The sequence below is a fragment of the Salminus brasiliensis genome, chromosome 16, assembly GCF_030463535.1.
Source record: "Salminus brasiliensis chromosome 16, fSalBra1.hap2, whole genome shotgun sequence".
NCBI lineage: Eukaryota > Metazoa > Chordata > Actinopteri > Characiformes > Bryconidae > Salminus > Salminus brasiliensis.
In genome coordinates, this window is record NC_132893.1 from 5,762,011 (window position 1) to 5,784,964 (window position 22,954).

At 46.1% G+C, this 22,954-nt stretch overlaps 1 protein-coding gene across 4 annotated transcripts in view; it reads left to right on the forward strand.

Moving 5' to 3' along the window:
* bmpr1bb (bone morphogenetic protein receptor, type IBb) overlaps positions 1 to 22,954 on the forward strand; it is a 120,421-nt gene that overhangs the window by 62,506 nt on the left and 34,961 nt on the right. For all 4 annotated transcript variants that reach the window (XM_072659308.1, XM_072659309.1, XM_072659311.1 and 1 more), the window contains one exon: positions 18,858 to 19,083. In XM_072659308.1, the coding sequence (XP_072515409.1) occupies positions 18,951 to 19,083 (133 nt within the window). In that variant the 5' untranslated portion in view covers positions 18,858 to 18,950. The remainder of the gene's footprint in view (positions 1 to 18,857; positions 19,084 to 22,954) is intronic.

A 22,954-nucleotide genomic window follows, 5' to 3' on the forward strand; every position in this document is an offset into this window, starting at 1 on the left:
TGACGCCAGGACCTGCAGCGCCACTCACCCATGCTGATCTGCCCCCCGCCCCCCTTCCGCTCCTGTTATTGTAAGATGTGTCAAGGGTTCTAGCCCACAACAACCCCAGAGTCTAAACACCCCAACCCCCCCCCAACCCACCCCCCCCCGCGCCCTCATGCCTCCCCCCTCCGTTCCTACTGTAGGTTCTCTCGCAAGACGAGGACAGTCGCAGAAGGCCGAGGCTTGTTTGGAGGGTCGGCTTCTGTCTGCTGTTGGGTTTTTTTTTTTTTGTCGTTTTTTTTATAAGGCTAAGCAGTAAAAAGGCAGCTGAACAGAATCATGGTAGAATAAACAGTATGAAACCTCCTAATTACATCACAGCTCATCCCATTCAGCTTTGTGCTCTCATTTGTGCGGTTCATTTGGGGTTCAGATTAAAATTAGCAACAGGGGGAAGAAGTTCTTTTCTAACTTTCTTAGCAAATATTTGTAAAGAGCTGAATAGCAGGGCTGGCGTACATTATTTGAATGGGTACTAGTTGGAGCTCAGAAACTTCTGTACAAACTGGTGGGGCTATTCTCTGGTAACAGAAGTTTGTAATAACACTCTCGGCCCACCGGCAGCCCACCCATGTTTTCACTGATGTATAAAGGATGTACGAGATAGGGGTGGGCAATAAATAATATCTAAATATATAAATAATGGGCGATATGATAAATATCCATCACAAAGTTTAAAGATATCTTCATATACGCTAAAATAGTCAAGGCGTTCTGTCTTGTTGGATGCACTGTGTTTTTTTTTTTTGTTTGTTTTTTTTTGCAAACAAACCCGTTCAGAGCGTAGTTTTGATCAGTGAAAGCGTAGTTTTGTTGAGAAACAATAAAACATTGCTCTGGCCAGTTTAATAGGCATAGACACATTTATATGGTCTCCAGCACCAAAAATTCAGGGACGAGCTAGCTAGCATGTTTACTTGTGATTAATCATCATTAGAGCTACAGCATTTCTTTTGGTCTGTGTGCTCCCTCAGAGCGTAGTGTGGATCAGTGTAGGCGTATTATTGTTGAGGAACTATAAAACATGACTGATACGTGACTGATTTCCCTGTTCGTGCATTTCCCTATTGTCCTGATGAAGGACAGTGAAGAAGGATAGTAAAGAAGGACAGTGAAGAAGGACAATGAGCCGAACAGCGATTGTTGAACTTTGTCAGATCATGACATTTTAACAAACCCAGCAAGGTTAGCCAGGCGTCACACACTGTTAACAGGCTTGTTGAGCCAGTCGTTGGCCTTGAGAAAGCACCATGCATCAGGCCTTTGTTATGGAAAATTATAATATTTTCCATAACACCTTGCAAAGCTACTGTTTACATATTTATGGGTAAGATCTTGATATGAATATGATATAAACTGTACAGTAGATTTGGTCAGACGTGGTGGTGTTGATGTGGAACGGTATAAGCAAATCCCTGTGAAAATCTGGCCTTAATTCTACTGTGTGCTGAGCATCCTGGCTTTCCTCTAGAGCTGTTGGTGTGTGTGTGAGTGTTAGGGTTCCAAACAGGCCATGGAAGCACAGGTGTCAGAGGCACAAGGACACGTCCAGCCTAATGCAGTCAGGCAGGTGTAGGGGTCAGCAAGGGTTTGTAGGGCTGCTCAGTGACCCCTGGCGTCCGCCCGCTTTGTTGGACTATCAAAGTAGCCCTTAATTAGGGCCTTCAAGTACCATTGTCCTCCGATTGTAATGCAGACACGTAGAAACAAGCCTGTCATTAAAAGCTCCCGTGGATTTGGCAGGTGGTGCGTGTTTCTCCGCACCGATAACGGAGCGAAAATGACTTTAATTGAACGTACCTGCTCCCGCCACTGCAGGGTAAATATTTATCAGGTCCGCAGTCGTCTGTGAACGATGATTCATTCATCCTTACTCTCAGCTGCCGCCAGGAATAACAAAAGCACGGCCGTCATTTGAAATAAATTGCTTTCCACTCAGTTCGTCAGAGCAGGCGGAGAAGCCTTTGTGTTTGTATGTAGAAGAGGAGCTATTTTATTATGAGTTAAGTGATGAAAATGTCTTGTCCTGGTCAGATTTGCTTTGCGAAAAGGGAAAGCATCATTTATGTACTTTTTTTTTTACGGTGAATAAGTAAACTTTAATTAATTATTTAAATAATTACAATAGAAAAAATAACAGGAAATAACAAGCAGAGCACACAGTTCATTTACATTTGAAAGTGAAATGTCCCATTTAGGTGGGCCCAGAGCGGTCCAGAGAAATAAGCCGCTGTCACTATGACTAGAGGATCGCTAGTTTGCTAGGCATACTGCTTGCCATCGGCAGCCAGGGCTCAGAGACAGCACAGTTGGCCTTGCTCTCTCCAAGGTGGGTAAATGACACTTTCTCCCCACATCACTCCAGTGCAGCGCAATGCTGGCTGGCGTTGCCGTCTGCTGGCCGATGCATCGGAGCTGGGCACACGGTGCTTTCCTCCGAGCATGGTGGTTGCCTGGTGACGTTGCATCAGCGGCAGTTCGTAATGGAAGAACCCCCCCCCCCCCCCAGCTGATTGTGTAAAACATGTGGCCGACCTAATGATGAAAGTGTATGTGCAGTTAGATCTGTGCTGAGAGCCAATCCACAGTCCACAGTGGCCTCCAGTCCAAACGAACACTGAAAACGCTCTCCAGGGTGGAGATGCAGGTACTCCACAAGTTTGTGTAACCTTGTGATTGGACCCGCTTGAGAGTTGTCTGAACATGAACTTCAGGGGAAGAGATCAGACTGACGTATCTTATTCCCTTTGAATAATTAGACTTCTTAATGTTGGGCAGGATCAGAAATGGGTTCTTTGTTAAAGGGTATGAAAATGGACTTTTTCCCGTGTTCCAGCCATGCACCATCTCAGACCTTCTGTGGCAGGTTGGAAGAGTAGTATTGGGTGTGCAGAGTGTGTATGTGTGTTGGGGGGGGGGGGCAGGGATGGAGGGTGTTGACTGCTGAAGTGCTGTAATGATTCTTTTTGCAATATTGTTTTACAAGAGGCTGAAACAAGAGCCCCTCTGTTCTGCGGCGTTGCCGAGCTCCTCAGTGAAAGGCTTAGTGTGAAGCCAGGGCAGAGCCCGTCTCCACGCCGGCCAGCCTGCACCATTAGCACTGGCGGCTTTTACTCCAACCCTCGCTCACTTTCAATATTTCACATTTACAGCAGCTAATTATTCAGAGCCCAAGATCTCTGCACCCGCCCCGCTCGCTCTCTCTCTCCTCGCTGGATGTGGGTGTGAAATGGCATTAGTATTAATGCTCTGTGGCTAGTTAGTAAAGCTGTGAACACCCTGTCTTGTTGGAGGTGTCAGACGTGCTTCTCTCTTCGTGATTCACAGCGCGGTCCTGCGATTCACTTCCCACACCACACAAAGCCTCCTTCCTTCACTTGGATTTCCTGCCGAATCAGGTTTTCAAAGGGTCACGCTCGAGTCGGGCCAGGCACCGGGACAAGCTGTCCTGCGCTGTGCGCGCCGTACCCATGCGTTCACTTCTTCGACTGGGATTCGGGGCACCTTTTCCCTTTGAGTAAATACAACGGCCGGCTGCAGCCCGAGGAAACCCAGCTATGACAATTTGGCAGGCAGACGTGACACAAACAAGGCGCCCCTCTCATTAGCAAGTAGCGAGCGAGAGAGCGAGGCTCGGCCGTGGCGCTGGATCGGCCAGAGGGAACGCTACTTGCTGTTCTTGGCCGCTGGCTCCAGTTGCCTTGGCGATGGAAAAGCACAGCTTTCTCCAGTTCGGGCACCTCTGTTCCAGCCAGGGGCTAAACAGCGATGGTGCGGGTGCGAATGTAGCGTGGGAGTGCTACTGAACGGCTGCTGGGGAGCTGCTGAAGGCCAGGAACACAGGTGAATGCTTAGAGGCAGGTGGGTTCAGGATTCAGGCAGGTGGACACAGTCCAAAAACTTTTTTTTCTCCCAGTGTAGTCTTTTCTTCGTCACTAGAACGTAAAAATGGGTCGTTTTACAAGACAAATCAAACAACTAAGGTGAATGTTTCCACTGTGAGATCAGGCTCGGAAATTGTGATAAGCACCCTGAGCATCCCTGTGCAAGAGCATGCCGTCCTCTCGTACCTCAGATCATTGCTACCACATCCCACCCATTAGCTAGAACTCCCATTATCCAGCAGTTCCACCGGCACAGCTTGACACGCTTGCAGGAGAACACCAGCTGCCAGTTGTTACCTCAGCGATGAGGGTCGAGGAAAGCCATCGTACCCATCCAGAGAGAGCAATGCCTATTGTGTTCTCTTGGGCTCAGGACACGGATGGCTGTGGCATCACCTGGCAATCGGAGAACCAGGCCTGAGGACCATGCTCATGTGTTCGACAGTGGATAACCGATGCAAATTCATAAGCACAGGCAAATTCATTACTTTTTTTGCCGCATGATTTTTCTGCAGGCTCAGGTCCACAGATGAAATGGACTTTGGCACCGTGTCAATGGCCCCTCTGTCTGGCGGAGTTGTGCATTGCTTCGTGGGGAAAACTCTGAAGGCCTGGAGTCTTGCCATGGGCAGAATGGTTTATGTGAGAAAAGAAGATTCCCCGGTGGTTCCACCGTGATGCCCAGAGTCGGTGCTTGTGACGGCTGGAATGATCGGAATTCAGGGGTTTCAGCACATCGCATGTGCTCCAGCTTCCTCTTTCTGTTCCGCTCCTCCTAGGGGACTCTGCACATTCCGCTACAGCTAATGGAGCAACAAACAAACAACTGCAGCCGGGCTTCGCACTGTAAAATAAACAGAGTTTAATGAACTCTTCGCTGAGTCCACTTTATGTCATGCAGAGTTAATCGTCTAGAGCGTAATTCAGCACTGGAGATCCTGCTCTGTACAGTTGCTGCGTTTATTTGAGCATCTGTCAGCATCTTCCGTCCGGTCCTTGAAGAGCCGTATGGCGCTGCTGTAGTTTTGCTTTAATCTTCAGTTCCCTGCTGTCGTGTTGACAGCATCGAGGTCCATGAGGTCCAGCATTATGAACTAGCTACCATTTTCGTTAGTCCTGCCATGTTTGCTCTCTGATTGGTTATGTTCTGATACAAACATAATTATGTCCACTACAGGCAGGATAGGGATTTTGTCAGTCTTTCAGAATTTTGATCAGACCTCACTCAGGGTCAGATTCAGACTAAATTTGGTCATGTTTGGCCACAGTTGTATCTGGCTACAGTTGGGTTTAAATAGAACTTAAAATGGAATTTATTTAAATAGAACTACAGTAGAATTAGGATATACTTTTATTGGACAGTTGGGATTGGACAGACATTTGTCAGACTACAATCAGGTTTGGCCAAGCGTTTATCAGGCTACAGTTGAGATCGGTTAGAATTGTATTAGACTACAGTTGGGATTAAATAGAATTTTTAAGACTTTAATATATTAATACATTAACTTTAATATATATTATAAGATATAATTTTATTGGAATGCAGTTGAGATTGGACAGAATTGTGTTACTGTGTTGGGCTATAGTTTGGATAAATTACTTTCTGGCTACAGTTGAGATTGGATAGATTTTCATTTTAATTGGTTTGGACTGGACAGTTGGGTTTGGGCAGGATTTTATCAGACCACAGTCTACATTAAACAGAATATTTCTGAGATTGGACATAATCTGATTGCACAAAAGTTAGGTTTGGACTGAACATTTGGGATTGGACACAATTCTGTCAGACTTTAGTCAGGTTTGCACTAAATCTTAGAGGAGTTGAATTTTTGTCAGACTGCAACCAGATTTAAACAAAGTTTTAGCAGACTACATTTGGGATTGGACACAATTTTTTATCAGACTTTAGTCAGGTTTGCACTAAATCTTAGAGGAGTTGAATTTTTGTCAGAGTTTTAGCAGACTACATTTAGGATTGGACAGAATTTTGTCAGACTGGGGTCACAGTGAAACAGTAGCAGTCAAGTTTGACTGAATGTTCTTGGACTGTATTAGGGATCAGAATTTCAGGTCTGATTAAAGCTCTAACTCCAGCATTGGTGATCGTGTTTACGGCTGAAGGTGAGATTGGCATTGTGGAAGATCAGTGTGCGGACCTGAATAAAGACATGGTCCAGAGATCTGGAGCTGAGGATCAGTCCCCATGGCCCTCTTTGGATTTCATTGAGATGGTGGAATGCAGTCCCAGCTCCCCTTGTCTCTGCAGCTCTATTATCCAACAGTTAACCCCCCCAACCCCCCTGAAAGGACCAGAGCAGACTGCAGGAGAACCAAACCCAGACGCTACAGTCTGACAGCTGCTTCTCCAATCTAAGCTCCACATTTCAGCCCTTTATCGGACATGAGGAAACCTCATTAAAGGGACCTTTAGAACCTCCCTCTTCTTTCTGAACTTCAGCTCTACCTTCTCAGCCACTCTTCCATCCCCCACTTTGATGAAGAAATAAAGAGAGGCACTGTATGGGCCATGACAATCTTCACTGGTATTATTTTAAACAGGAAGCCACTGTCAGTTTTACGGCTCTGCATCCATAGTCTCGGACCCCAGACAAAACCGTATCCGTATCCCCCAGCTCACATAAACACAAGTCTGTGGTCGTCCTTCAAGCAGACGCTGGTTCATCCCGTCACGCTATCGGATGGAGGCTGAGTTTAAAATAAAGAGCTTGTGCAGTCAAATGCCCACCAAGTCAGACAGGTCATAACTTCTTTCACATGACTCAGCCCTCAGGGGTGATTTCACATTTTCACTACTGCAGCCATCACCCAGCGGCTTTCGCCCTGATTCAGCCTGACAGCGTTTGTTTTCGTGGGCCGACTATGACTTCCGTCTGTGACCTTCCTGACTATTCCAGTAGAGCTGGAGCTCGGGCCTCAAGTGTGACCACGTCACCTCACCCCACACCCGACGCTGCTCGCTCACTGATTCACAGTTTGAGGCTTTCACAGTTTCAGCAGCCGAATGACCAATTTAGCCGAAGTTCCTGAGTATTCCAGCTGTTTAGTATGAAGAGTGTTCCTGAGTATTCCAGCTGTTTAGTATGGAGAGTGTTCCTGAGTGTTCCAGCTGTTTAGTATGAAGAGTGTTCCTGAGTGTTACAGCTGTTTAGTATGAAGAGTGTTCCTGAGTATTCCAGCTGTTTAGTATGGAGAGTGTTCCTGAGTGTTCCAGCTGTTTAGTATGAAGAGTGTTCCTGAGTGTTACAGCTGTTTAGTATGAAGAGTGTTCCTGAGTGTTCCAGCTGTTTAGTATGGAGCGTGTTCCCGAGTGTTCCAGCTGTTTAGTATGGAGCGTGTTCCTGAGTGTTCCAGCTGTTTAGTATGGAGAGTGTTCCTGAGTATTCCAGCTGTTTAGTATGAAGAGTGTTCCTGAGTGTTCCAGCTGTTTAGTATGGAGAGTGTTCCTGAGTGTTACAGCTGTTTAGTATGGAGAGTGTTCCTGAGTGTTCCAGCTGTTTAGTATGAAGAGTGTTCCTGAGTGTTCCAGCTGTTTAGTATGGAGAGTGTTCCTGAGTATTCCAGCTGTTTAGTATGAAGAGTGTTCCTGAGTGTTCCAGCTGTTTAGTATGGAGAGTGTTCCTGAGTGTTACAGCTGTTTAGTATGGAGAGTGTTCCTGAGTGTTCCAGCTGTTTTGTATAGAAAGTGTTCCCGAGTATTCCAGCTGTTTTGTATAGAAAGTGTTCCCGAGTATTCCAGCTGTTTTGTATAGAAAGTGTTCCAGAGTGTTCCAGCTGTTTAGTATGGAGAGTGTTCCTGAGTATTCCAGCTGTTTAGTATGAAGAGTGTTCCTGAGTGTTCCAGCTGTTTAGTATGGAGAATGTTCTTGAGTGTTACAGCTGTTTTGTATAGAAAGTGTTCCCGAGTATTCCAGCTGTTTTGTATAGAAAGTGTTCCCGAGTATTCCAGCTGTTTTGTATAGAAAGTGTTCCTGAGTGTTACAGCTGTTTAGTATGGAGAGTGTTCCTGAGTGTTACAGCTGTTTAGTATGGAGAGTGTTCCTGAGTGTTCCAGCTGTTTTGTATAGAAAGTGTTCCTGAGTGTTCCAGCTGTTTAGTATGGAGAGTGTTCCTGAGTATTCCAGCTGTTTAGTATAGAGAGTGTTCCTGAGTTAGAGGTATCCTTTGAACTATTAGTCTATTCTAACTAGCTAAAGTTTTTCTTGGGTAAATAGCAAAGCACTTTGTAAGTTGCTCTGGATAAGAGCGTCTGCTAAATGCCTTAAATGTAAATGTAATGTAATGAGTGTTCCAGCTGTTTCCAGCAACAGGTACACCTTCAATTAGCTGCGTTAGTCTGGAAACTTCTGGACGTGTAGTGTCTTTACGTCTGGCGCTGCTGCCAGGACATCTTTCTTCTCGCGTCTTACTCAGAGAGTAATAGCAATTGTGATTCGGAACATAGTCAACCTGTCAAGTCCTCGGCAGATCCCAGTTTGCATCCCGTTTCCCGCCTCGAGACTCGTGTTTGCTGTGGTGATGGCAGCGTTCGCCGCAAGTAGGTAGACATGCCGAGGAGCCTGAGCTGCCTGCAGGTGAGATGTTTACAAGCTCTCTCAGCGCTCACGCCCGCCTCCGCTTAGGCCTACGGCTCTCGCTCGCACGTATATATAATTATGACCCGCAAATCTTTACGCAACCGAAACTCTGAAGATACGTTGTGTTCTTCTGGCAAGAGCTCAAACTCAGATGCGACGGGTATCTCAGACTCACATGTGATGGGCAGCTTATGGGCTCTTGACTTTGGCTGTCAGGCCAGGTTCTGCAAACAGTGTTCCAGATGCTCGCGCGGTGCCTCGCGGCTCTGGCGGAGCGCGCTTGTTTGCCAGTTACTTGCACTGAACACCAGCCGGAGATCAAATGCGAGAATCAGCCTGGATTCCATTCGCATGCAGCGAGAGCGTGCAAGACTTCACTTGTTCACGACTGTACTCAGAAATAGAAACCCGTGTTCCCCGGCGTTTGAGTGATGATGCAATCCCTTTTTTTCCCTTTAACCGTCTCTGCTGTGTTTTATTATGATGTGATTCCCATGGAGAGGCAAGCTGACACTGTTCCCTCATTAAACCACGTTCAAGACAACACCTCTTTCTCCAGAGAGAGAGAGAGGGAGGAAGAGAGAGAGAGAGAGAGAGAGAGGGAGAGAGAAATTGACTGCATCTCTTTGCATTCTGTTTGCCTCTCTCTCTCTCTCTCTCTCTCTCTCTCCCTCTCCCTCTTCCCTCCGAAAGATCCTCGCTGTGACAATTCCTTATTCCTCTTGAGAAGTTTCTTTTTTGTCCTCTAAGCCCGCCATTCTCTTTTGACTTCAAAGCTTCAATGGTTCGAGAATGCTCTTTGGCTTCCCGTTGTGCTGGCTTTGCATATTCATGAAGGCCTGTCTTGCTCTCTCTGTCTTTCTCTTTCTCTCTCTCTCTCTCTCTTTCTCTCTCTGTCTCTCTTTCTCTCATTCACCAGTGTCTCACTGTTGAGGAATGGTGAGGGGGGCTGAAAGCTGGAGCGCTGGAGTCAGGCTGGGTGTGTACATGGGGGGTTACGGGGGACTTAAGCATCTTTGAACGCGGGGGCTTTTTTTTCCTTTGCTGAGAAGAACAGTTAGACGTTGGGTTTTGAACGTTTGTCAGTGTAGGTTTCAGTAATCTGCGTGTGAGGTGTGTAGTGTAGTGTGGGGTGATTCACAGGCTGTGGAGTCGAACCCTAGCTTGCCTTGTGGTAGGTGCTGGCAGCAATTACCCACTAGGCTACATGGAGGGCTTGGTATTGGCAAGGAGCTGTTGTAGGTATCGTGACACTGGGGTCACGGTTCAGTATGCTGAGATGATTGGTGGTACTGTAAGTCGTAGCATGAAGGACACACCACTTATGATTAGTGGCCCTCGATGTCCAACACCACTGCTTTGAGAAGCAAGAATCTTCCTCAACAACCTGGGCCCGTGTAATGAGGCTCCATTGTCTTGACCAGTTATGGAAGCCTTGTATTGTATTAGCATGCTTGCTAACTCCACCCAGACCAGAACTCGAACCTCAGTCTCCTACATAGCGTGGTAGGTCACTGGCAGGTAGTGGTGTTATAGTTTATTTAGAGCCGGGGGGAAACAACAGTCAGGCTTAGACACGGCTAGCAATAGCATTTCCTCTGTTTTGTGTCTTTTTGGGGCTGAGCTGGTCCTTCAGGGGTCAGTGCAGCGATTTTTCAGCTTGATCCGGCTAATGCACTTGCACAGATCTCCACAACGAGAGGCGGTTCCTCTCACTTGGGTTGTATTTTGTAATCCACAAAAATCAGAGCTTCCTCCATGTTGAAGTCTCATTGAAATGCATGGAATTTTTACAAAGGAAAACTTGCTGACAATATGTAGCGAGGGCTACATTGCGATGTGTTGAGATACTGTACGCAAGGCGACATCCTGCCATGGTGTAAAAATCCGTTTACATTAGAGAGGAAGTGGCTAATGGCTGAAGGCCTGAAGAGTCCAGCCCTGTTATCTGGCGGTCAAGGTTTAAACGCAACACTTGTCCGACAGCCAGTCTTTACATGTAAACAGTGAATTAATAATCAATAGTGTTTCTGAACCATATTATCGTGATATTTAAGCATATCGATATTCTTTTCTCACCCCTATTAATGAGCTTTAGTTAAAGACACATTTCCTTTTGGAAATGTCGGTGACCTCACATCTGGAGCCAGAGCAGATGAGTAATTACCTCACTGCAGTGGACGTCTACCTAATGTGTTCATCCAGCCCCTTTCATGTGGCTCTTTCCGTCTCCATAGTTACCTGACAGTATTCTCTCCCGCTCTCTCTCTCTCTTTCTCTCTCTCGCTCTGTCTCTTGCTCTCTCCGGCTCCGCTGATGATGTGATCATGAGGTGGTGTCTGGGGCCCGAGTGCTGGAGAGGGCAGTCTGTGAGGGCGCGTGTGTGTGTAAGTGTGTGTGTGTGTGTGTGTGAGAGAGAGAAAAGAGAGAGAGAGAGAGAGAGAGAGAGAGAGAAAGAGAGAAAGAAAGCCTGAGGCGATGAGTGCAGTGGACAGAGCCAGAGGAAGGCCCTGTCACTGGCTGGCCCGGAACGCCGATGATCTCAGGCCTGTGGGTGGCGGGATCCCGATTGAGTTTCCCACCTGCATGCAGCTGTTGGGGCTTGAGGAAGCGGACAGCTTTCACACACACACACACATACACACACACACACACACACACACTCGGCTCTGGGAACAAGCCCTTAACCCCTCAAGCTCAGGCTGCATCTTATTATTACAGTATTAAGCTCTTTAAAGGGAAACTCCACCAATATTTTTTTTACCTCAGAATTTTGCCCATTAAAGCAGTCTAGATACACAAAAGTTTATCAGAGTGGTCTGATGTGAGATGCTCTGTTCTGGAGAAACGTACCGGGTCAGAATTACTGGTTACTGTGGTGGGGAATGGGACCAAGCGTCTGAAGAAGTCTAAAATGCCTCTAAAAGCTTTTTATATAAAAATGATGGTTGTGAATACGCTGCCTGATACCTCAGGCATACATTGGCTTATTATAGACATCACCAGTGGTTCTATTACTAATATTTGAATTATTAATGTGTAACTACACAGTTATTAAAGACACCTAATATGACGACCTAATCAGGGCTGAATGGTACTGATAAATTTGAAACCCTGACCCTGCTCGACAAAACTTAGCCTTCCAGATAGCCGCTACCACTCTCTTTAGCTGCACAACCTACGCCAAATGTCTGTGGACACCCCTTCTAATGAGGGCCTTCTGCTATATTAAGTTGCTCACACTGATGTGCAAATGTGGAACACACACACACAGCTTGTCTAGCCCTGTAGAGAAATATTGCCAAAAGAATAGGACTCTGTGTAGCAGATAGACATGAACCTATTGGCACCATGCCTAATGGCAGGTGTGGGCTATAGAGGGCTATAAGGCCCCCCAGGATTGAGCTAGGATGAGCTCTCTTGATTTAATACCAGGACGAAGCAATGAATGAGCGGGTGTCCCAATACTTTTGTCAAGGTAACCAGGAACCACATAAGCAAGTCTAGAAGAGATTCTTAATTTATGGTTTCAGGCAAATGTGCGATGATTAAACACTGTTGAGCGCAATGCTAATGCGGGCCTTTACGCTAAGCTAATATGTAAGGCATGTTGTCGATAGGTCTATAGAGTTAAAGGGGTTAAACCCTAAACCCAACTCCTCCCATCAGAAAAAAGAAAGCCCCCCCTACCCCACCCTCGCTGAAATTTCACAGTCCCAGGGGTCAACACTGCCGTGAAGCGGAACATTGCTCATGGCGTGCATTCCATCAGCGGCCATTGTAACTCAAGAAGCAGCGCCTCCACAGCCATTTTCGCCGCTACTCTCGTTTCCTCGGCCGAGCTGTGAATTTTGGAAACCCCCCCCCCCCCCCCCCCACCAACTCCTCAGAGCAGAAGTTGGGCAAACAGCTACCCCAACGACCCCCCACTCCCACTCCCCCCACACCAGTAGTCTGGCAGTAAATTAGCAGTACAGCCGTGCATCTTCAGCTATTGCTAGCGTCTCCTCCAGCTGAATAAGCTTGAACAGGCCTGAGTGTGTTGTTTGGCACGGCTTTGATGGCTTATTACATTTCCAACGGTAATAAAAACGCCGCTGTGACATTGATGCGCTGAGCAGAAGCTGAAAATTTGGGTTTTGCGCTCCGCCGATTCTCAGGCAATGCACGTTGGCCTGTCACTGCGCCTCCCAGCTTGGTTAACCAAACACAGTGTGTGGGGTTAGCGCTGCAAGGAAGAGTTTGGTGGAAAATGAAATAAGCATGAATTATCTCTAACCCCAGATGCAGTCGATTAGCCTGGACATGTCCTGTATCTGCTGTGTGCTTCTTCAATTGACGGTGTGAGAAATACTAGGCTAACACTGCTAACAAGCACTGAATTCAGGCTGTCACCAATTTTAGCCTGTTGAATATTTTTCTAAATTTAGAATGTGTTTGCGTTATTAATCTTCCCAAAGCCGCTTTCAGACTGGACAAGTTTCTGGACGAGTTCTAAACCACTTCAGTGTGTCTTTGCAGAACAACCGAAGATCTGGAGGCATTTTGAGCAGATTGAGAGACAGTTCTTTTTTGAATTGGTGAAATTGGTGAAATTTGTCTTAGGCTTAACAGAAATCAGATATTTAGATGTGTCTAGACTGGCATATCTGACATTTTTAAAACCTCTGGGAACCTAAATTTGAGTTTCCTTTATAAAAAGTTAATGTGGCCCCTCAGGGCCCCCAGTGTAAATGTGCAAAGCATGTCTAATGAATATCTTCCCAAACTCTAATAAACGTCTGCTGAATTTCAGCAGGACTGCTGTCATCTTGATGTAGGATGAGGGGTCCTAAAAGTGGTCCTACTTATGTGAGTATCTGGCAAGCAAAAGCTCGAGCTACGACTGGCCTCTCCGCTTCACCCTGAAATTTACCGGGCAGCACCGAAGCCGGGGAGATCCACAGCCCACCCTACTGGCACGGCACATATCCGTCCCCTCGCTAAATGCCGTAGTGAAGCGGCAGGAGAGGGACGAGAGGGATGACCGAGCATGTGGGGCGGCCGCTCCCCCAGTCATGGCTCAAGCTTGTATCCATATATGGGCCGGTAACCCCGGTTCCAGATATCAGAACCTCAGTAAACCCTAAAGATCTGTGAAATCACACCCGCCAATCAAAATAGGAAGCTACAATACACAGCTTCCCTGTCTGAAGACTGTGTGCGTTGCCTTGGTAACATATACAGATTTTGCTCGCTAGTGATGTAGGGCTGTCAGTCATGACTGTTCATTAGAATATTAAGACCACGCGGGGCTGGGGGCGGGGCAGGAGTGTGTTACTGTGATTTATAAGGTTTAAACAGTGTGTGTGTAAACAGTAAGTGTGTGAACAGTAAGTGTGTGAACAGTAAGTGTGTGAACAGTGTGTGTGTGAACAGTAAGTGTGTAAACGTTCTGAGTGAGGGAGGATGAGGGAGGACAGGCAGCAGAGGGCTGTTTATGGAAGTAGAGCGAATCCCCCCCCCCCCCCCCAGTCCTCCCCCCGGTCAGCCTGAGCGGCCAGTTCCTGGCAGGGGCTTCAGCGGGGCAGGCTGACCTCACGCTGGGCGCTTGATAGAGCTCAGAGGGAATGTGTGAGCGGCACTGACCCGCTCACAGCCCGCCATGAGCCGTGTTCCAAAGAGGTCACCCCATCACATCTAATCTCACACACTCGCCAAATCAGCACTGACAGCGCCGGGGCCAGACACAGAGCGCCGTCCTGCTCTGTCCTGCACCGTCCTGCACCAGCCTGCACCAGCCTGTACTGTCCTGTACTGTACTGTCCCATTCAACTCCCCCCACCTCCACTTTTCTCACCCTCTCTGTCTCACTTTCCCTTTATCTCTCTCTCCCTCTCTCTCCATCTCTCTCCCTCTCTCTCCCTCTCTCTCCATCTCTCTTTCCCTCTCTCTCCCTCTCTCTCCATCTCTCTCTCCCTCTCTCTCCATCTCTCTCCCTCTCTCTCTCCCTCTCTCTCCCTCTCTCTCCCTCTCTCTCTCCCTCTCTCTCCCTCTCTCTCTCCCTCTCTCTCCCTCTCTCTCTCCCTCTCTCTCTCTCTCTCTCTCTCCCTCTCTCTCCATCTCTCTCTCCCTCTCTCTCCCTCTCTCTCTCCCTCTCTCTCTCTCTCTCTCTCTCCCTCTCTCTCCCTCTCTTACTCTCTCTTTCTCTCTCTCCCTCTCTTACTCTCTCTTTCTCTTTCTCTCTCCCTCTCCCTCTCTTTCCCTCTCTCTCCCTCTCTCTCCCTCTCTCTCCATCTCTCTCTCCCTCTCTCTCCATCTCTTTCCCTCTCTCTCCCTCCTTCCCTCTCTAACCCTCTCTTTCCCTCTTTCCTCATCTGTCCCTCACTTTCCTGCTCTCTCCATTTCCCGCTTTCCCAATTTCTCTCTATTCCCCTCTTCTTCCCCTTTCTATCTCTCTCTTTCACTTTCTCTCTCTCTTTCTCGCTCTTTCCATCTGTCCTTTCTCTCTCTCTCTCTTTTCTTCCCACCTCTCTCTTTCTCTTTCTAGCCCCCCCCCCTCTCTCTCTCCTGCTTTTTTTATCTTCACTTTTCCCCCTCTCTCTCTTCCCTCTCTCGCTCTCATTCCCTCTGTCTCCCTCTTTCCGGCTCTCTCCATCTTTCACTTTCCCCTCTCTTTCACTCGTACCCCATCTCCCTTTCCCTTTTGCCCCTCTATCTTTTTTCGCTCTCTCTCTCCTTCTCCCTCTCTTTACTTCTTTCCATCGCTCTCCCTCTTTCTGCATTTATCTTTCTTCTCTCTCTTTTTCTCTCCATCTCCATTTTTCTTTCCCCCTCTTTCCATCTCACTTGGTCTTTCCCTCTATCTCTGCCTCTCCTTTCCTCTCTCTTTCATCTCCCTATCTCCCCCCCATCTCTCCGTGCATCTCTCTCTCTCTTTCTCACACACAACAGTGTCTCTCACTCGTCCGCCTCCACAGGCTGCGCAGAGTGCCATGGCGAGAGAAGAGAGAGAATGGCAGGAAGGAGTGGAGGGGGTCTGGGGGGTACGCAGCAGGCCGGAGAGGGGGTGAGGAGGAGAGAGAAAGGCCAAGCGATTCATCTCCTCCTGGAGGTTCCTCTGTCCCTGAAAGGAGATGATCAATGAGCGCAGCTCTCTGGAGAGACGTGTCAGCGGCTGAAAGAGACGGGAGAAATCAGGCGAATAACACTGAGTGATAAATCAGGCTCGGTCATCACAGCCTTCCTCGTTCTGCTCGGCTCTGATGGACCTTAGTTTATACAGAGAACACCAGCCGAAAGCCGCCTGTTCAGCAGCTGACTTTACTAAGTGCTGTTTTACAGGTGCTAGCTTTTAAAGGTAAAGGCTGAAACCACTCCCTCTTGGTCAGTGAAGTTAGGGTTCGATTCAGAGTTCGGCTTAGAAAGTTCTAAATACATGCAGATCTATATAAACACACACAGACTGTATAAAGAGTATAAAAAGCATACCTGTGTGTATGTGTGTCTATGTGTGTGTGTGAATGTGTCTATGTGTGTATGTGTGTGTATGTGTGTCTATGTGTGTGTGTGAATGTGTGTCTATGTGTGTGTGCGTGTATGTGTGTCTGTGTGTGTGTGAATGTGTCTATGTGTGTGTCTATGTGTGTATGTGTGTCTATGTGTGTGTATGTGTGTGTGTGAATGTGTGTCTATGTGTGTGTGTCTATGTGTGTGTATGTGTGTCTATGTGTGTGTGTATGTGTGTCTGTGTGTGTGTGTATGTGTGTCTATTTGTGTGTATGTGTGTCTATGTGTGTGTGTGTGTGTGTGTGTGTGTATGTGTGTGTATTTGTTTTTGGTAGTCATAATTTATCTCCTGATCTTTTTAAAATGTCCACTTTTTCCCCACCACTATTAAAAAATGTCTTGTTTTTTTCTTAAAAATGTCCAAATTTTTGTCCCCACCACTACTATCCAGTCTTTCTCAACCAATTTTTTAAATTTACAGTTTGTCTCCACCACTTTTAAAAGATATTGAAATTTATCCCCACAACTTTTTACAATGTCTAATTTTGTCCCCACCCATTTTTAAAATGTCCATCTTTGTCCCCACCACATCTTAGAATGCCTGCTTTTGTCTAAGTTTGTTTTGTCCCCACCATTTTTTAAATGTCTGGGTTTGTCCCCAGTGCTATTTTGTTTTAAAAAATATTTTCTCCACACAACTTTTTAAAATGTCCAATTTTGTCCCCACCACTTCTTAGAATGCCTGCTTGTGTTCAAATGTTGCCCACGGCTATTTAAAATGTGTAGTTTTTGCACCTCATCCATTTTTAAAACATCCCTTTTTGTCCCCAACACTTTTTAAACTGTCCATTTTTTTTCTTAGAATGTCTTCTTTTGTCCTCACCACATTTTATGATTTTAGATTTTGTCCCTGTTACTTTTAAATGTCTGATTTTGTGCCTACCACTTTTTAAGATGTCCAAATTTTTCCTGGACAAGTTTAAAATTTTGCCCCCACCACTTTTATAAATGTCCGATTTTGTCCAATTATTCCTAACATGAAATACCACTATGACCGACTTGATGTAATCTCGGTAATAGCGCGCTTAATCGGCTTAACTTGTAACTCCCAGAAAGCCTTCTGCTGTGGGATGGGGGGGGGGGTTGAGGGAGGGGGGTTCCACGGGAGATTAGAGCCAGGAGGGGCGTGCCGTGGCCCGGAGGTGAGGCTTATAATCACCTGACGTGTGAATGCCTTTTGTTATGTGCGGTTTTCACTGTTGTGTGTTTTCACTGGCTGCTTTGTGTGTCTTAACCGGGCCGTAATAACGTGTCACTCAAATGTCAGCACCCTGAAGAGCGGAGGAGGAAATACTTAAAGCAAACACATAAAAAAAAGACTTCAGCTGAGGCATGCGGGTCTTTGCCAAGCTACTTATCCCGTAATAATTTGACCTCGGATTGTGTGAGCGGCCCGAGGAAAAGTGGGAAGGATGTTCCTCTGGATCGGAGCGATTAGTAGAAGCTGTATTTCTGCAGAAAATAAACTGAGGAACAGTTAAAGCCACTCTGGTTTCTGGATCAGCTCTGCAGTTTGCTGTTGTCCCTGTGTGTGTATGACAGTGGGCTTATTTAAAGGGGAAGTCCCTCTGATTTATTTCTGCATAGTTTAATCGTTAAAAGTGATTTGGTGTGAAATCCTCGCTTCTGAAGGAAATTCCTGAAGAGTTTAATTAATTAATTAAATAATTAGTAGTCTTATGATAATTTATTTGGTTTTGTGAGATATTTTCGGCCAACATTTACTTAATTTCTTAAATTCTTGGAGAGATACACATTCAGGGTGTTGTGAGGTAAGTTTCATTAATTATATTCAGGTTTTCACCACTTTCCCATCATCAACATTACATATATAACCCGAAAGTGGTTCAACTTGTGCGTAGGTTCACTGGTAACTTTGTATAGCAAATAAAACGGCTATTTCAGTGTTGCAGATATTGCGCCTTCTGGTTCCTATCAACACCACTGTAAAACAAAACCGACGCTAGTCTTGCGGGTCTTGTAGCAAAGCCAAAGAAGCAAACCTTCAGACAGTAAACCTGTCTGGACTTATGTTAGGGGTGGAGTTAAGGACTAGGTAAATTTGGTTCCTCGTTGAACTGTCACTTTAAATGTTCAGCAGTCAATGGCATAGCAGCTAGTCATAACATTTACACAGAGGCTTCTCTCAGCTCTCTGCCAGCATTCGCAATTAAGGAGCTCTTTCCCTGCTAATCATCCTCCTCAACACTGAAAGGCAGCTGCCAGTGGGAGACGAGAAGGAGCATTCAGATGGATATGGAGGGTCCAAGAGGCATGCGGAGAGCTTAGCCCCACTTCTTTCTCTCTCTCTCTCTCTCTCTCTCTCTCTCTCTCTCTCTCTCTCTCTCTCGCTCTATCTCTTTCTCTTTCTCTCTCTGTGTTTGTGCCTGCCTTTAGAGGTCAGAATAGCGGCCTCTCACAGACCCTGCTCTCGCCACCCTCCCCTCACTCCCATCACCATACCTCCTCCTCCCCCCCCCCCCCCAGGCCCCTCTGGCCTCCTTTCAGAGCGCAGCCCTCCCTACCTCCCTGTGTTTGAACGGGACAGCGGGGTCCGGTGGGCGGGACCTGGGCCCTAGCTGCAGGGATCCGCTGCTCCTTTTATTGTCCTCCCCACGAGAGGTGTCCGGCCAGAGTGGGACGGCCCAAACAAGCAGGCGACACTGCTTGTGTGTGAGACTATGCGAGTGTGTGCGTGCGACAGTGAGGGAGAGCGAGCGACTAAGTAACACCCTCTCTCTCTCTCTCTCTCTCTCTCTTTCTCTCTCTCCCTCCCCTCCCTCCCCAGCCGGGCCGTCACTGTGGAGTAGCAGTGGACATATCACAGTGCGTGCGTGTGTGTGGCGGGCAGAGTTTCGGAGGCTGGCAGACGCACACACTCATGCCCCGGGCGGCTGAAGGCTTGGTGATGGCCGGCAGGCTGCGGGGCCTCAGGAAAGTGCCTCCGTGGGGGAGAACCTGCTGGACCACGGTGCTTCTCCTGCTGGGACTGACCTCCATAAACCCCGCTAACGGTGAGTACCTCCAGTGCCGGCTCTCTTGTCGTTTTCCCTGCTTGTTCGCTCCTTTCTTTTTAGCTGTCTTTAGCTGGTTTGTCAGTCAGTATATATATCTGCGGTTTCTTCGAACGTGCGTATCGCCGCTGTCATGCAAAAAACTTGTATCTCCAAAACAGTAACTATACCGGAGAAGGAGAAAAACGTCTTAACTTTCAATAGAAGTCAAAGTAAAAAACTTTTATTCCGAGTCATTTTGGAGCATTTCTATTGGTCCATTCATTGTGAAATGTTGACACAATGTAAAGAACATCTGCTGGATTCACATTGTGTCAAAAAGTGAAGAACAGAAGAAATGGAGATGCCAGGTTCTTGACTGTGCATGACTGTGCCGATATGTAAAAAAGCCATTCAGTCAAAATGCATTGGACGCTATATAAAGTTGTGTTGTCCTGAATAGTTTGCCTCGCCATTCACACCATAAGCAGAGCCTGAGAAACTGTAACCGCTTGGCCGAAATTGTGTCGGAGGGGCTGCCCCAACTGAGCGGCGGTCAGCAGAGTCTGTCAGAGCTTTAGAAGTTGGTGCTATTTTCTGACTAGGTCAAAGCTGTTATGATCAGACTATTCAAATCCAGACTGTGGAGCGCACCCAACAAACCCGCCTCCCCTCCTCCTCTTCCTCCTCCTCCTCCTCCTCCTCCTCATCATCGCGCTTCATGTTTAGAATTTTTGTCTCAAGGACACCAAACCTGTATCGCTAGGCGTCTGAAGTTTCCGCACTCAGCTCTCAACACCACCAGCTTTCTAGAAACGACTTGGTAGTGAAATCTCTAAAAAAGCGCATTCGGTAGGAAGTGTCAAACAGTGGGCTAAAAAAAAGGGCCCGCAGAGCCGGCAGCTTGTGTTAGCAGGCTTGTGTTTTGGTTAGGAGCTTTTTAGCTCGCCGGTGCAGCATTTGGCACGGCCTTTGAAGAGCGGGTAAAACCGATCAGTTGCCAGACACTTGTTAAACACACAGTTGGGCGGCAAGCCGTAAAAAGCCAACCTCCTCCTGGATGTCACACACACACACACACATGCAAACCCAAACGCATTTGAATGTACAGCCGACACATGCACTCTTCCACACCTCAAATAATTGGAGTTGTGTGTGCGGGAGCATCAGAAATATCCTGCAGCTGGCCGAGTTTTCATACAGGCTTTTCAGCTGCTCTGGCTGCAGATCTGGGGAAAAAACAAAGCGCTGGAATACTGTTATCACTTAGAGCAGTTGTTTTCTGAGGCGCTCTGGAACCTGACCTTGCTCATTCATGGTCAAAAGTTTAGACTTGTCTGAAAGAATGTATGTTTCCACAGTCTTAAAGACGTAAGGCTCATTTTTAATAGCTAAGATGAGTGTGGAAAGTGACGTCCGTGCATTTGTTATGTATTGATCTGCAAAACAATCGTTTTTCTATTAAAAAAAACTTTTTGAATCTCTCTAACAAGCAGTGACAAGTATGTGTTTTCTTCAAGCCTGAAAGTGTCCCAGGTGGGTCCTCATAAAGCTGCTTGAGATAATACCAGGATTGTGCAAAGCATTCAATCAAATGGAACAGGTTCCCTGGTAAACTGAATTAGCCTGAACTGAAAAAAATCCATTCTGTCAAATTGAACACATTTCTATTTAATTAAGTAGACAGACTTACATAACACATTTCCATTCAGTCCAATAGAACACATTTCCATTCAGTCCAATAGAACACATTTCCATTCAGTCCAATAGAACACGTCCATTCAGTCCAATAGAACACATTTCCATTCAGTCCAATAGGACACGTCCATTCAGTCCAATAGAACACATTTCCATTCAGTCCAATAGAACACATTTCCATAGAGTCCAATAGAACACGTCCATTCAGTCCAATAGGACACATTTCCATTCAGTCCAATAGGACACATTTCCATTCAGTCCAATAGGACACATTTCTATTTGGTTCAATAGGACACATTTCTATTCAGTTCAATAGGACACATTTCTGTTCGGTTCAATAGGACACATTTCTATTCAGTTCAATAGGACACATTTCCATTCAGTCCAATAGGACACATTTCCATTCAGTCCAATAGGACACATTTCTATTCAGTTCAATAGGACACATTTCTATTTGGTTCAATAGGACACATTTCTATTCAGTTCAATAGGACACATTTCTGTTCGGTTCAATAGGACACATTTCTATTTGGTTCAATAGGACACATTTCTATTTGGTTCAATAGGATACATTTCTATTCAGTCCAATAGGACACATTTCTATTTGGTTCAATAGGACACATTTCTATTCAGTCCAATAGGACACATTTCTATTTGGTTCAATAGGACACATTTCTATTCAGTTCAATAGGACACATTTCTATTCGGTTCAATAGGACACATTTCTATTCGGTTCAATAGGATACATTTCCATTCCCTTTATAAGATTTTAATATTCCGTGATCAGCTCTGTCTGCATTAATAGATGTTAATAAGGCAGCTTACTGTGTCAGACGGACGGCTGTTCAGCTAATCTGTGAGCGGCAGTGTTATTAAAAGGGATTTGTCACATTTTTGTCCCTGAGCATCCCTCTATTAAATTACAAACACATCACAAGCTGTTTTGGTTCATGTCACGGAGTCGTAAATTGCATTTAATGGAAGCCGCATTCTTCCATCCTCTTTCGGTTTGTTACATCATGTCGGAGGCCATCTAGCCTACTTAGCGCTGCTTACAGCGTCCGCAGACAGTAATCACACCTTTGACTTATTTATGCTTGGCAGACTAATAGGACAGAAAATGGGAGCCTACAGTGTTTTACCAAACACTCAAGGCCGGCCGGCGGGCACAGATAAGTGGAAGCAAACAGTGAGCCTCGAGTCCAGGCTGCACACATCTGTGTGAAAGGACTTTCACTAACGACTTTCCCAACTGGCCTCTACACCTCTCAACTGACGGTCAAAGGTTCGGAGATACCATTTGGTATGTGTGACATAAACCGTGATATAAAAGTAACTATACCACTGATTTCCATTCAGTCACATAAAAGACTTTCATTCAATTGGACCACGTCGGCGCTTACGGCCAAAAAACTGACTGAATGTAAAAATATTTTATTCCAAAGCATTTTGAAGCATTTCTATTGGTCCATTCATCAGGAAACTACCAGAATCAAATTATGGAATGAATATGAATAAATGATAATACAAGGTTTTTGTGCGCTACATTCCCATTGAGTCCAATAGAACATGTTTCTCTTCAGTCAAACAGTCTTTGTCACCTCAGCATTAAACTCAATAGAAATCCTGACCAGTTCTTTCCAATCACCCGACCTCTGACCTGCTCAAGCTGTTCTGTGAGGTGTTGGAACAAAAGGTCTGAGAGAGGTGGCCCACCAGCTCCACAGATTGATCAGAGTGATTGAAAAACCAACTGTTCACTGGAACAAAGAGTGTGCAGCAGTTCAAGTCGCTGAGGGAGGGTTTCTGTTTAACCCTTTAAACAGTCTATGTCCCGCCGGTGGGCCGAAGGCGTTCTTACAAACTTCGATTAGCAGAGAATAATCCCAGCAGTTTGTACGGAAGTCCCTGAAACTACTGAGTAATACACCTTAGTGTGTGATGGACCTTGGAGTGTAAAAGGGTTAAGATTCTCATTCAACATTTTTTAATTTACAAAAAATAAATGTACATCCAGATAAATCAGGGACTGGATTCACAAAAGAAATTCTTCCTGATTTTCTTCATTTTATGCTTTTCGAATCTTTCTTCTGATCTTTTCACTTAAGGAAAATTCTAAAAACAGCTGCTATTCTCCAAAGAAATGTTCGTAAATATTGTCTTAACCTTTTGATGGGCTCACGCTTGTCTTAGA